The sequence below is a fragment of the Poecilia formosa genome, unplaced genomic scaffold (assembly GCF_000485575.1).
Source record: "Poecilia formosa unplaced genomic scaffold, Poecilia_formosa-5.1.2 Scaffold154, whole genome shotgun sequence".
NCBI classification, from domain to species: Eukaryota; Metazoa; Chordata; class Actinopteri; order Cyprinodontiformes; family Poeciliidae; genus Poecilia; species Poecilia formosa.
In genome coordinates, this window is record NW_006800093.1 from 1,414,699 (window position 1) to 1,429,457 (window position 14,759).

Here is a 14,759-nt window from a genome sequence, read left to right on the forward strand (position 1 = left end):
ATTCTCCGGTCAGAGTAGAAATATAGTATAAATACTGTATATAAAAATTAAAACAAAACATAATTGCACTGACGTACTTAAGACATCTGGTCTTAAGTAAAACTGGATCCTCGTGGATTCTGGACTTTCCTGTGTTTTCAGTCGGTGTTTCACGCAAACCACTGCAAAGCAACACGCCTGCAAGGAAAACTATCTGCCACAAAAACAGTCGGAGAGGAAGACATGGGCTGGTCACACACAATGAGCTGAACTTTACACATAATAAAATGTGGTCATTTGTTTTCACAGTTGGCCTGTGTGAGTGCTGAAGTCTTTGTTTAAAAGTGGAGGAGTCGATATAAAAAAGGGCCGAGTCCTGGAGCAGCAGATCTATTTAAAACTTCCACGGTTTGGAAGTTCAGTGGAAGTGCACGACCTGCGTTCCACGTAAACACCTGAAAGCGCGCACATCCAGCTTCCCCATGTCAATTAAGTTGTGCTCCAGACGTACTTGCACAAGTCTGCTGAGAGTAAGACTTTGACTGCCCCAGCAGAACGCGTTGCTGGGCACTGACTCGATCTTGTTGTATGCGAGTGCTACCGAGTGCAGGCCTTCAGGCAGTCGCCTGGGCACCTGGTGCAACTTGTTGTGACACAGGTCTAACCGATGCAAGGCCTTAAATGCACAGGCGGATACTTTGAAAATTGCATTTCTTGCCAGTCCAAGTGCTCGAGGTTGTCCAAGTTGCGAAAGGAGGCTTTCTTTATGGAAGATATTAGATTGCCTTCCAGATTTAGAGTTTTCAGAGAGTTAGGAAGGTTTCGCGGCACTTGCTTTAGTTTGTTTCCTTCTAAGTTTAGGCTTTCCAAATGTGTCGCATTGATGAGGGAATCTCTAAGAAGGCCTTTGCTCTTCAACCTGTTTGCACTGAGATCCAACACCAACATCTGTGATATACCATTAAAAAACCCCTCGGTTAAGTTGCTCAAGGTGGTTTCCTCTAAGATATAACTCCTTTATGGACAGTGGTAACTCTAAAGGTTCTGAGGCTAGCTGATTATAATCCAGGTTCAGGGTACGTAGATTGTGCAGAGGGGACAGTGCACCAGGAGGAAGTGATCCAGATCTATTCCCCAGGCTGTTGTTGCTCAGGCTTAAAACCAGCAGACTAGGACACTGTGCCCAGGCCGCCTCAGACATCGTCTCCAGGAGATTGTTGTCCAGTCGTAGCTCCTCGAGAGAAATTGGGAGGTCGGTTGGCACACTTTGAAGTTGATTCCTGTCCAGAGATGGAGACGCTTCAAGACGGGAATCCCCTCAAAAGATCCTTCTATGGCTCCATCTGTGAGCCGATTGTTGCTTAAGGAAAGGAATTCCATGGACGAATATTCACTGAGCAAGTCCAGCTGGATGCTGCTGATGTGGTTGTTCATCAGGAGGATGTAGTGGGCATTACAGGGGATTCCATATGGAAAATCTTCAACATCTTTATTGGAGCACTGGACAACTCTGGAACAAAAAAAGAAATGCACACTGTTAATTCTCTCAGTCACACAAATTTAATTTTACACAGGGAATTATAACTTGTACAATTATCCTTTTCAATAGGACTAGGCTAATGTTTGGCTAATAAGCTTCAGGAGGCTTCTTTGTTTAGGACTGAAGACAGTGGTTTTACTCAGACCGATGCACCTTACTCAGTATTGGTAAAGAAAACTGAGAGACATTCATTAGAGACATGAGCTGGATGGGACACACTCAAAATACTGGTAAATTGATTGTCTTTTGAAGTAAATACACGGTAACGAGTATTGGATTAGGACTTGGAATCAGCGAGGCGCATCAGAGATCGTTATTTATAATGAGTACATTTTAAATGCTCTCATTTACCAGCCGATATTCTTAAAGGCTTACCTCCCATAACAAGCACACANTCTGTACGGGCTGGAGAAGATTTTAACTCTCTGTCCGGTGTTTTTCATTGATTTCATCCGGTATTTGATCAAAGTTTGTGAAGATTTATTGCGGAAAAAGTAACCTTACTAGCCCAATGTGATGGCTTTTCTCAACGATCTTTAATGTGGAAGAGGTCAAAAATATTCACAATTACAAAAAAAATAAAAAAAATTGCTTCTCGAAGGGTTTTGCCGAACAAGAGAGAAAAAAAAAAAGAAAAAAAAAAGGGCCTGGCACACCAAGAGGCTGTTGGTGGAGCCAATTAGGTGTTGGCCACATTTTCTCTCTCCCGGACTCTGTGGTTTGTTTTTTTTTGTTTTTTTGTGGCTGAGGGCATGGAATGGATAAGAAGCAGTCAATCTTTTCAAAAGTGTTCTCATGAAGCTTTCCAGAGGCTCTGTAAGCTCTCCAAAACTGGAAAAAAAAGCACCATGTGTGTCTTTACATAAGCTGAAATCAGATATTCTTGGATTAGTCACTCCTTCAGCACCACGGTATGGGAGGGAGTCGGGAGGATTAGAAGCCAGTGGTCAGATTTTATACCAGAGGCTTCCTGGTTGATTTCTGAATTGTTCAGCGAGCTCGACGGTTCCTCGGTTACGCTTGGATCGATCTGAGTTTAAAGTCTGCCCCAATTCTTTCCACATACCTCACATTTTCTTGTCCGGGTTTGTGTTGCTTCGCAGACCAAAGTCAGCAGCTGAAAAATGACCAGACTGGAACAGAGGTGCGCTCACAACCAGTTTTCCAGCCTGAAATTATATTAGCACTGCTGGCGGCGCCCACTTACTGTCCAGTCTGAGCTCGTTTTGCGAGTAGAGCTGGTAACGTTTTCCTTCTCTGTTACAGATTCTACAGTCGTGGCAGCTATCCTCACTCACATTCTGAGTTATGGGAACTCTTGACCACAGACGTTGAGGTTATGGATGGCAGTGAGGCTGAGTCAGAGAACATCCTGTTTTGATAAAGAGAAACTGGAGGAAATCTGCAATTGCACAAGAGCTTTTTAACCTCAAACAGCAGAAAACAGGCCTGGGAAGTTCAAGACCCACGAACGAATGATTATGCATCTTCATTCTGATGTCAACAAGTCAATATTTCCCTTTTAGAAGTATTGCTTACCCAGATAATTCGGGACTGTGGTGTTCCTAAACTTTGGTCAGGTTTTCGGCATCAGAGATCAGAGGCGAAATGGGAACGATTGGGGTGTTGGTCCTTTGGATGGTGTGTTCACTTTAGGGACTGAAAGAAACGTTTCAAAAAGGCCATTCTTCAAACAACTCCAAATCTTAAAGATATTCACTTTCTGGATAAATAACAAGCTTTTGTACAGCAGATGTGAAGACCGTCGAGATGTTCATGACATAGTTCAGCCGATCAGCAGTTATCAGTAGGATCTGACTGCTAAAATTGTCAGTGAAGTTGTTTTTTTCCACTGATTAAGGGGTACAGACTTTCATGTTTTCAAATAAATCAGAGAAATTATTTTTCTTTACACTCATAATTATCTTAGAACTGTTTCAGTGCCATTTAAGAAACTCCTGTCTTGTTTCGTATCAAATAGAAATGTTTTGGTGGAATGAAAATGGTTTTATGTCTAGATCTTCAGGGTGTGTAAATAATTCTGGGTTTAAATTGCTTCTATGACCAACTACTTTTAAATGTTTTTCAAGCATAAGAAAAAAAAGGGGTCAGTTGTTAAACTCGGCTGACATTTTCTCACCCAAAACATGCAATGTCATATCGGATCGGAAAAACATTGGGCGGTAGAGACGAGTACGACAGGAGATGTTGGGCAACCACTCGGTTTCACAACACTTGGCACAAACACATGGCTGCTCTACGAATGACTTTCTTCAAACATCAGCACAAACTCGAGTCAGGGGGATTTTTACACCCAGATGGTTGTTGTTGATATTCTATCAGGTTTAAAAGCATCATGTCACGATTGTTTGTTTTTTTTAATTTGGATGAAATTTTTCCGCAGAGCCAATCATGAAAAAAAAGGCGAAGGTGAAATGGATGATTTTCTTTTTGAGTGTATATTTACATCGATTATTAAGATCGTCTCGTTAAATCTGAATTTACTGCCGGGCCACGAGGCGAGGGAGAACATGAGTCACGCTGCGCTGCTCAAAGATCTGTTGTCGACTTGAACATCTCATTACAACACTCCCATTTGACTCACATAAAATGTCGTAAGTGTGGAACAATCCAGGACATTTTAATAGGCCGAGTTGGAGCGATTACTGTGAATTAAGACGCTGTCCTTTCTGCTTCACTGCACGTTTGCACGTCTTTCAGGTTCACGGCGTCGGCTGGTCGATAGGAAGTCGACGTTTTAAGCAACTGGGCCGTCACACGTGGGGACAGACTTCCGACTTTCAGTGTTTTTTATCGTAAATCAAAATAAAATGGAGCCTCTGATAACATTTCATCACCACTACAAGGACCGTAAGACTTCTGCTTTTGAGCCGACTTTAAACTCTGTCATTTTTAGGGTCTCATCTACATAAAAATCCTGAATTACAGGACAGGCTGCAGTGAAACTTTACACATCTGTTTGCGATCTCCTCGGCTGCCGAGGAACTGATTTTGAAAATTATGACCTTTGGCTTTTCATCAAATGTCAAAACCAATATTGGTAGGTTTGCCATGAAATTTGACTCCGTCTTTGCCTTTCGCTGTAATATATCTGAACTCTGGCTCCATGAGGGAAACGGACACCAAGTCAAAGCATTAATGTAATGTACATTAATGTACTTACTTATTAATGTATTAATGTTCTTGTAAACAGAGACTTGCAAATGCAATTAAGTGCATTGTTGGGACTGTATGTAAATAAAGTATCGATCAATAGGCAAAAAAATACAACTTTTTTCTATTCTGATTATTAAAATAAGACTAATAATGGTATGCAATTATTTTATTACTTTCTAAACTTTAAACACCATCAAGAAGAGACCCCGTTGTTGTAAGATGGACGTCACATCGTCCTGTTTGCAGTTTGCCACAAGTTGTGTCTGGGACACGGTAAACATCTGCAAAACGGTGGAAGAATATCACCATCCCTGCCACAAAGCATGGCAGCGGCAGCATGATGCTGTGGGTTGACTATCGATCGCTTCAGCAGGGAAAGGCAGACTGGTTATCGTCGATGGGGGGTGAAAATGGATCCAAAGCCTGTTGGATGCTAAACGTACAACCTTGACTGAATTGGAATAATTGATGATGACACAGTTTCAAATACATTATTAATTTCTAATCCGACGGAAACAATATTTGGCATCTACATGCAAAACTCTGGGCTGCATGGAGGAACAGCTGGTTGCAGAAGAAGATTCCTGAGTTGGAATCCAGTCCTGCTTCATCTGGATATAGACAATGAATGGATGAAGGGATGAATGGATGTGGGAAGCTGGTAGAAATGCACCTCGGAGGATAATCGGCTGCAACTGCAGAAAAAAAAAAAAGGTTTTTAAAGTTTTTACTCGAGGGAGGACAGTAAAAGGTTTGATGAATTAAGGCGGCAGCGGCATGAAGCCGTTGAGGCGACTCTGCTTAAAAATTCCTCCAAGTGGATTTGCAGAGTGAGTTCTAAGAAGGTAATTCCCTTCATCCCCTTTAATGACTCAGCTTTGCCCGTCTTATTTTCTGCTCGCTTATTAACATTCAGAAAACAGGCTGCTGCCACCCACCTGTCTACCCAGCCTGCTATGTTTAGTTTCTTTAAACAATGTTTACTTATTAGTGACCTGATTTGCCTTCTGTTTCCCTGTCTAGACGGTGATTAATGGTTGGAACCAAAACACAGAAGGTGAGGGGACCTCGCGTCCATCCTAAAGTTTGACCTTGTTTGTAGATCTCATTGCTGGAGAGACGGACGGCTTCATATGTACGAAGCAAGTCAAGATCACCGTATTTACAAATGACCTGCAGAGGGATTTTAATACCAGGCTTTATTCCGTCCTGTGGACATGCAGAGATTGTGAAACAGTTTGACGATTACAACAAAACTAACTCTCTAAAACGATCCCGAGCACCACGTTGAGTGTCGGGGAGAGCCCATCTAGTTTCGACTTGTTTTCGTCCTCTTTTGGAGGAAACCTGAAGGCTTCAGGGGATTCTTCAGCCTCCCAGATTGAATCCTGGAATTTTTTTTTTTTTTTCTGAAAGATGATAGGAAAGCTTAACCTTTGACCCCGACCAAACGGTCCGTGGAACCGGCAAACTCTTTCACTTTCTGAAACCATTTGTGTTGTGCAGAGACACACTAGTACTATGATTTAAATAGACTACATACTCTATGTAATTAGTGTTGCTTAAATCATTAGATGCAAGCGAGTGCATCTGTTAATGTCTGCACCACGTCAAGACCGTCTTTACGGTTTTACAGGCAATAAAAAAAATCCCATAAAAATACAGGAAAGGAATATGACAAAACACTTACAGCGAGTTGATTTGAGCTTACAAATTACAGCTAATCTATGAAAACGTGTCATGTTTAATGCAAGTAATCACTGGGCTGAGTTGACTGTGTGTCACTGTTTCAAAGTGGAAAACGGGTATAAAAATACATCTCAGGGATTTAAAACTACGTTTATGTGACATCATAGGACCCTTTTGGACAACGCCACTGAAAAATAAGTGTCATTTATTATTTGGGTTGGTGTTGCTCAACGTTTTCCTTTCGATTGAACTTTTATCACTTTTATCGTCAAATTTTAATTTTGATGTTTTGACAGTGAAAGAAAGGATAACTTCTATTCACCAGCCGTAACTACATTTCTGAACTTTGAGTGTGACTTAAGTGAGTATTTGAACAGTGCATTAAAAGGACACCGATCTATATACAATGTGTGTTTAACACCAGAAAGCGTAGGCAGAAGAGAAGATCAACAAAGTTTTCAGCGCCATCATATAACTATGACCTCTGGCTGCCTCTTTCCATATGCAGTAATTGCTATTTATGAATCCAAACTGCTTCAAACAAATGGCTTGCAGCAGGAAATGCAGACGTATAAACAAGTATAGACCTGATGGTAAACAGCCATCAGCTTTAAGTCTGGAAAGCTCGGAGCCGGCAGCTATATTTGATGTAAATCGAGAGGCCCGTCGCCGTTTCTGGCCGGTGAGGGAAAACGACCGGACAAGTCCGAGCGACGGTCCTGACGGCGTCGTGCACGTCGCCCGTCCTCTGACGCCTCGCGAGGTTTTTCATTTTGAGAATGCTTGAGTGAGTCCTCCAGGGGTCTGCATTCAAGGAAGGTTGAGCTTGAAGAGCTTTCTGTGACTTCTGCTTTTAATCCCTCCTCGTGTATTTTCCACTAAGAAAACGGGAAGCTGTGTGGTATCAAGTGCTCTTTAGCTCCGTAACTTTTTCACATTTTATCAAATGCCAAGGTGTCTCATTGGGGGAGTGGATAGGAAGAGGGTTTTCAGATGCAAATCAGAAATGTGTTGCATTCATTTGAATTCTCCCCCATAAGCAATCACCCTGTATATGAAGCTTTTGCTGCAGTAACAGCCACAAGCAGTTTGGATTTGATCTCTTTGGGTTTGTACATCAAAGCACAGTTTGTGCTCTTTGTCAAAAAGATGATCCTTCAGAACTAAAACGTAGAGATGCACAGCAGGACGTGTAGTTTGTGCTTTAGTGTGCAACCTAATGCAAACGTGTGCAAACTATGCGCTCTTATGTCTGACTGCGTGGTTTGCTGATAGGCTGGTCTGTGTGTCTGAGGTCCCTCTGGCTCCCATGGTTTCTCTCTCAATCCCCTCCTCCCAAACACTTTCCCCTCCCTGTTGTCCTCCAGGCCTTCTACCGTCTCATTTTCTGCGCTTGGCTAACACAAGCGCCACCTCTCTGTCACTCCAGGTATGGCACTTTAACTTTGGGAAGCAGTTTTAAACCCTTCTGAAAGCACCTTATAATCAACGTGAGGTGACGTTTTTGCAGCAGGGCCACAACGTTGACTGCAGCGTTTCAGACATTGTGTCAATGCTAAGCTTAGACTTGATAAAAGGTTACATTAGATGAGATATAGGAGTGGATATTGGGTTCAGGAGGATAAATGCAGTCAATTGGAGATGTTCATACTTCCATTTAGCAGAAGGAGAAAGAGAGAGAGAGTGTGTGTGTGTGTGTGTGTGTGTGTGTGTGTGTGTGTGTGTGTGTGAGAGAGAGAAAAAGAGCCACTTAGACATGTTTGTCTTTTTTACACTTGCATTTCTCCAGACAACTGAAACATCTGAACTCGTGTAGCTTAGAAAATCTTTAACATGTGAGTTTCTATGGAAAGCATCTTTAAGTCACGGACGGTCAACTCACATGACCCCGTAGACAATGGAATAAATTTTATACTTTTGAGACTGTGAAGCATGGAAGCTTTTAATAAAAGAAAGCAAGCAACAGCTGAACCCTACCGAAGCTCAGATCCTCTAAAATGTTTGCCTGGTGTGGATCACAAGTAGGGTGTGGTTTAATATCCTGTTCCCGCTCCTCTTTTCTTTTTTTTTTTTTTCTTTTTTACATTCCTATTCTTTTTGTGGTCTAATTCATGAAGAGGGTTCAGGGAAAGCAGACAGAGTCGGATCAAAAACATCTCAGATTTTGTATTTTCAGCTGCAAGAATTTGTATTTTGAAGGCAAAGAGGAGGAACCCTGCACCGCAGATACTAAATGTAGGGGATTTACTTCACGTTGCACCAGTCAGCTGTGATATGTCTCCAAGCAAAGAGTTAGTGATTGATTCATGAGGGCAGTGGTTTTGGATCAAGCTGCATCAATCACTCCGGCAGGCTTTTTTTTTTCATGCAATTCATATATTTGCAGTTTAAATATGCATAAATATCAGAGGGCACCCTTCTCAGGATGCAGCAGCAGACAGATAAAAGCAACCATCTGCCGAACAGCTTAAAGCAGCATGTGGAATCAGACTCCGTCATGGGAGCCATTTCTTCTCACACACACACAAACACACGCACGCCCGAGGCGACTATGAAAACAGCTGTTCAGGTACTGTACTCCTAAAAGTCTGCAGACGTATTCATAGTGGTCTGATCTCACGATAAGTCATCGAAATAACGTTTGTGTTGAGGAGACGAGCAGAAAAGAGGCCGGGAACGAGTAAAGCAGAAGGTATCTGCAGGTAGAAGAGGTGTCGTGATGCAGGTTGGGGTCCTGCTGGACCGTAGGGAGGTGCTGGTGAGCTCTCTACCCCAACCGAAGCTCTTCCCTTCTGGACACTTGCAGCGTGAACTGGTGGAGCCTGGATCCATTCTCCGAGCCCTCCCTCCGTCTCTCCTCAGCCCTCCCTCTTGCCCCCTCCTCCTGTTCTTCTTTCCCAGACCCGGTGGGTGCAGTGCCACGTCGATGAGTGAACTTATTAGAGGCAGAGAAGGGAGGAGGTTGGGGAAGAAAAGTGCTGAGCACCTCCACGTGGGCTCATACTCCTGCTGCAAAATGTGTTGCTGTTTATCTATATGAAAAGCATTTAACTTTATCATTTAGATATTTTATGTTCAATTTCGATCTCAATTGTTTTTTTTTTTTTAAAGAAACAAATTGGAGGCTTCTAATTTGTGAGGTTTCCAAACTGAATAAAAGGATATTAGGTATATGTTTGCATATTACTTTAAAGTAACTATTTGAAGTCTATGCTTGTGTCTTTTTCTCTTCTTCTTTCTTTGAGCTTCTGGAAATCACTTGGTGATTTTTTTTGTTGTTTTTTTTTACCAGTGATTATGAAAACATTTCATAATCTGAAGATTTAGTTTCTCTGTGTCCAAGTAAAGGCTGTCCTTATCAGAACTAACTCCTGTACATTACTGCCATCTTGTGGTTTTGTTTCAAATCGCATCTTGACATATTGGAAAGTCTTCACTAGAAACAAATGGATTAAAATTGGTGTTTCTGTACGCAAACACCATTCAGAAATCCGTCTATTTTGATTTTAGTTTAATTTACTTCCTAAAAATGTTTGTCACTTTATTAAATATTTATTTATGATAATAAAGCCTTTTATTTGCCAGCCACCTTTTGATATTTCACAAGATTGAGTTTTTGTGTCATCGTGGGAATTTCCAGAGAAACTGGAAGAATTTTGTAGATGCTGGCAGGAATGTGTCGGGATTAAACATTGCCTTCTCTGCGTCCTGCTGCCGCCTTGCCTCAGAGCCACAGTCCGGTAAATCTATCCGTCTCCATCAGACGACATTCGTGTTGGATTCAACTTAGACTCTTACTGCGCTTTGGAAAAGTGTTCCTGCCCCTTAAACGTTTTCATTTTTGAGACAACAGAAAAGGAAACTTCAGTGTTCGTCATTGTGATTTTATTTTATATATAAAACCAAAAGTTGCATTGTTTTTGAAGTTTTTACCAATCAAATTTGAAGGTTTCATTAACTTCTTCACTATGCTGCAAAGGCATTGGCATAAAAAAACCCAATTCTCCGGTCAGAGTAGAAATATAGTATAAATACTGTATATAAAAATAAAAACAAAACATAATTGCACTGACGTACTTAAGACATCTGGTCTTAAGTAAAACTGGATCCTCGTGGATTCTGGACTTTCCTGTGTTTTCAGTCGGTGTTTCACACAAACCACTGCAAAGCAACACGCCTGCGAGGAAAGCTATCTCCCACAAAAACAGTCAGAGAGGAAGACATGGGCTGGTCACACACAATGAGCTGAACTTTACACATAATAAAATGTGGTCATTTGTTTTCACAGTTGGCCTGTGTGAGTGCTGAAGTCTTTGTTTAAAAGTGGAGGAGTCGATATAAAAAAGGGCCGAGTCCTGGAGCAGCAGATCTATTTAAAACTTCCATGGTTTGGAAGTTCAGTGGAAGTGCACGACCTGCGTTCCACGTAAACACCTGAAAGCGCGCACATCCAGCTTCCCCATGTTGTGCTCCAGACGTACTTGCACAAGTCTGCTGAGAGTAAGACTTTGACTGCCCCAGCAGAACGCGTTGCACTGACTCGATCTTGTTGTATGCGAGTGCTACCGAGTGCAGGCCTTCAGGCAGTCGCCTGGGCACCTGGTGCAACTTGTTGTGACACAGGTCTAACCGATGCAAGGCCTTAAATGCACCGGCGGATACTTTGAAAATCTCATTTCTTGCCAGTCCCAAGTGCTCGAGGTTGTCCAAGTTGCGAAAGGAGGCTTTCTTTATGGAAGATATTAGATTGCCTTCCAGATTTAGAGTTTTCAGAGAGTTAGGAAGGTTTCGCGGCACTTGCTTTAGTTTGTTTCCTTCTAAGTTTAGGCTTTCCAAATGTGTCGCATTGATGAGGGAATCTCTAAGAAGGCCTTTGCTCTTCAACCTGTTTGCACTGAGATCCAACACCAACATCTGTGATATACCATTAAAAAACCCCTCGGTTAAGTTGCTCAAGGTGGTTTCCTCTAAGATATAACTCCTTTATGGACAGTGGTAACTCTAAAGGTTCTGAGGCTAGCTGATTATAATCCAGGTTCAGGGTACGTAGATTGTGCAGAGGGGACAGTGCACCAGGAGGAAGAGATCCAGATCTATTCCCCAGGCTGTTGTTGCTCAGGCTTAAAACCAGCAGACTAGGACACTGTGCCCAGGCCGCCTCAGACATCGTCTCCAGGAGATTGTTGTCCAGTCGTAGCTCCTCGAGAGAAATTGGGAGGTCGGTTGGCACACTTTGAAGTTGATTCCTGTCCAGATAGAGGACGCTTCAAGACGGGAATCCCCTCAAAAGATCCTTCTATGGCTCCATCTGTGAGCCGATTGTTGCTTAAGGAAAGGAATTCCATGGACGAATATTCACTGAGCAAGTCCAGCTGGATGCTGCTGATGTGGTTGTTCATCAGGAGGATGTAGTGGGCATTATAGGGGATTCCATATGGAAAATCTTCAACATCTTTATTGGAGCACTGGACAACTCTGGAACAAAAAAAGAAATGCACACTGTTAATTCTCTCAGTCACACAAATTTAATTTTACACAGGGAATTATAACTTGTACAATTATCCTTTTCAATAGGACTAGGCTAATGTTTGGCTAATAAGCTTCAGGAGGCTTCTTTGTTTAGGACTGAAGACAGTGGTTTTACTCAGACCAATGCACCTTTGTCAGTATTGGTAAAGAAAACTGAGAGACATTCATTAGAGACATGAGCTGGATGGGACACACTCAAAATACTGGTAAATTGATTGTCTTTTGAAGTAAATACACGGTAACGAGTATTGGATTAGGACTTGGAATCAGCGAGGCGCATCAGAGATCGTTATTTATAATGAGTACATTTTAAATGCTCTCATTTACCAGCCGATATTCTTAAAGGCTTACCTCCCATAACAAGCACACATAGGTGGACAGTAGTCATCCATGAAGTGAGGAAAGAGTGTTGGTGGAGGTATTTTATTCTTCCCCTCTTGTGGCTTTTGTGTTTTACTGTCTTTCCTCCTTCTTTTGTCTTTAGACGGTTCCTCATTTCTGCTAATCCTGCTGGTTTCAGTTGGCGACGTGGATGGTGCTGTGGTTGGTAAACGTTTCAGTCTGGGTGAAGGTTTGGTTCCTTGTGGCTGGGGAGGAGATACTTTGTTATACCCAACTATAAATATGGCGTTATTTTCCATCTGCGTAACAATTGTGGGTTTGCCCGACAGTAGGACTGTGCTTGACTTTGGGGTAAAATGGACCATTTTTGCAGTGGGTGTATTTTTATTAAATTTCTATGTATGATTTCCTTCCTTTGTTTTTAAACCGTTGAGGATGAACCTGACCTCTGCTGGTTTTAGCTTTGCTGCCCATGTTGTGATGAATTCACTCTTTCTAACCTCAGGGTCTGTGTTTATGTCCATTAAAGACTTTGGCACGACTGTTTGTGTTTCTGTTCCTAAATGTAGGAGATGCTTATCCTCCACCTCTCTCAGCTCGATGTTTGAGTCTGAGGAAGCAGTTTTGGAAACAATAGGCATCGAACGGACAAGGTCTTGATGATGGAGGAAAGTTGAACGATTTTGAGACGAAGTGCCACGAATTTCTGAATGTGTGAACAACGTGGCTAAAGGAAATGTTACATTGTACATTTCCTTATGGCCACCCATTTCTTTTGTTTTTTGTGAGAGGGTTTCTGTAATCCCCTCTTCTTTAACTTCCATATAATCTTCTTTTGTGTCTCTTTTACCCTCAAAAAGATAAATTACTGCGACCGTCTTTTTTTCTTTTGTCTTTGTCTGGATCATTTGTCTTTACTTTTGCATCCGTTTGGTCCAGTTTTACTTCTTGCTTTTCCCTCTTGCTAGTGCCATCTCTAAGGATTTTTGTGATTGAATTAGGAAATAAATGAAATCCATTTTCTTGCACCTCCTCTGAATTTGTTTTGTTGAGATAATCCACTGTGTCTGAGAGGTAGGATTTCTCAGTGTTTGTGGCTTTTCGTAAAGAAATCCTAGCAGAATCTTCCTCAGATCTTCCCAGATGTTCCTCCAGGACATCCTCCATCTTGCTTGCTAAAGTAACTCGATCCTGAATCATTTGCTTACTGCTGTTCTTTTCTGACACTGTCTTTAAAGATAACCCTTTGTCACTCCTGTGCATCATCAATTCCTCCTCGGGTTTCTTCATGTTTTCACTTCCATTTTCCTCCACAAATGGGGAAACATCTTGCAGGCCATTGCCATCTGTCCTCAGGCCAGCTTCCTCTGTTAAACTCGCACCTGCTTGCAAATTAAGACAGGCAGAAAGTGACAACGAAAACCAAAAATCGTAACCAGGAGTCACTAGTTTGCAGGAGATTGTGTCTAAAAATGGTTTGACAGATGTGGAAAATATTGGCAGGAGTAGCCTGGTACTTAGATTAAAACTGTTAGGAAATCCAGAACCGGTGAAGAACACAAGCAGGAGAGTAAGCGCTTTCATTTTCTATGGTGGGAAAGGGGGACATTTATTGGAAAAGAACTACATTTATTTTCTTAAAATAATCACAGAGTGCATTAAACACTAACTATATACTTTTTAAGTCGCTAGTAGAGCTTTAAGAAACATAAGAATAAAGAACACCACTAAATGCTGAGCTGATGGTTTTCTGTCTCTACCAGCTCTTGTAATCTTTAACATAAGCAACATAATATGTCAACAACAAATAAATATGATCTTTATTTGTCTTATTTATCTGTCCACTTACCTCATGTGAATCTGACCTCCTAATGAGTCAAAGGCGAGCTTCTTCTTTCATTACCTCCATCCAGCCGATTCTACATCTGCGTGTGGAGTGAGACGGTTAAAAATAGAAGGACAATCCATTTCAAGGCCCTTTGTCTATGCCGGGAATTTTCACTCACAAGCTCTGAGGCAGCTGTGGATAATGACTCTTGAAATGCCTTTATCTGAAAGGGAATTCTAACACTTACTCTCAGCATCAGAGGACTTTGAGGGATCAATAGCAGGAAGAGGGCAACTTCAGGCAGAGGGGTCAGAGGTAGCAGCTGGCTTTTACAGTGCCTGCTATTGGGGGCAATAGCTTCCCGTTCATTATGTGAAGGTGACAAGGAGCTCTTGGAAATGGCTCGGCCTTTGACCTTTACTTTAGTAACCTGCTGAGTCCAAAAACAGCTGACAATCACATTCAGCTTCTTGGAAATAGGTTTATTGTGGTACTTGTTTGAAATAGTTATTATTATTTTTTTTTTTAGGAATGCAAATACATAACTGGAAACAATGCATTCAGAATGCTGTGACGATTGTTTGGAACAGAAATTGTTTTCTACTGATTTATTAAGGTTTATAATTACCTTTTTTGCCACGAAAATGACTTTGACTTCTTACTAACATAACGTCT

At 41.8% G+C, this 14,759-nt stretch overlaps 1 protein-coding gene across 1 annotated transcript; it reads right to left on the reverse strand.

The window, feature by feature from the left end:
• Positions 1-397: 397 nt before the first annotated feature.
• Positions 398-12,306, reverse strand: LOC107837581 (podocan). Its single transcript, XM_074560047.1, is given in 7 exon segments — positions 398-655; positions 1,246-1,489; positions 9,006-9,417; positions 10,867-11,297; positions 11,299-11,645; positions 11,647-11,860; positions 12,266-12,306. Coding segments are annotated over 7 exon segments (1,947 nt in total).
• Positions 12,307-14,759: the final 2,453 nt, after the last annotated feature.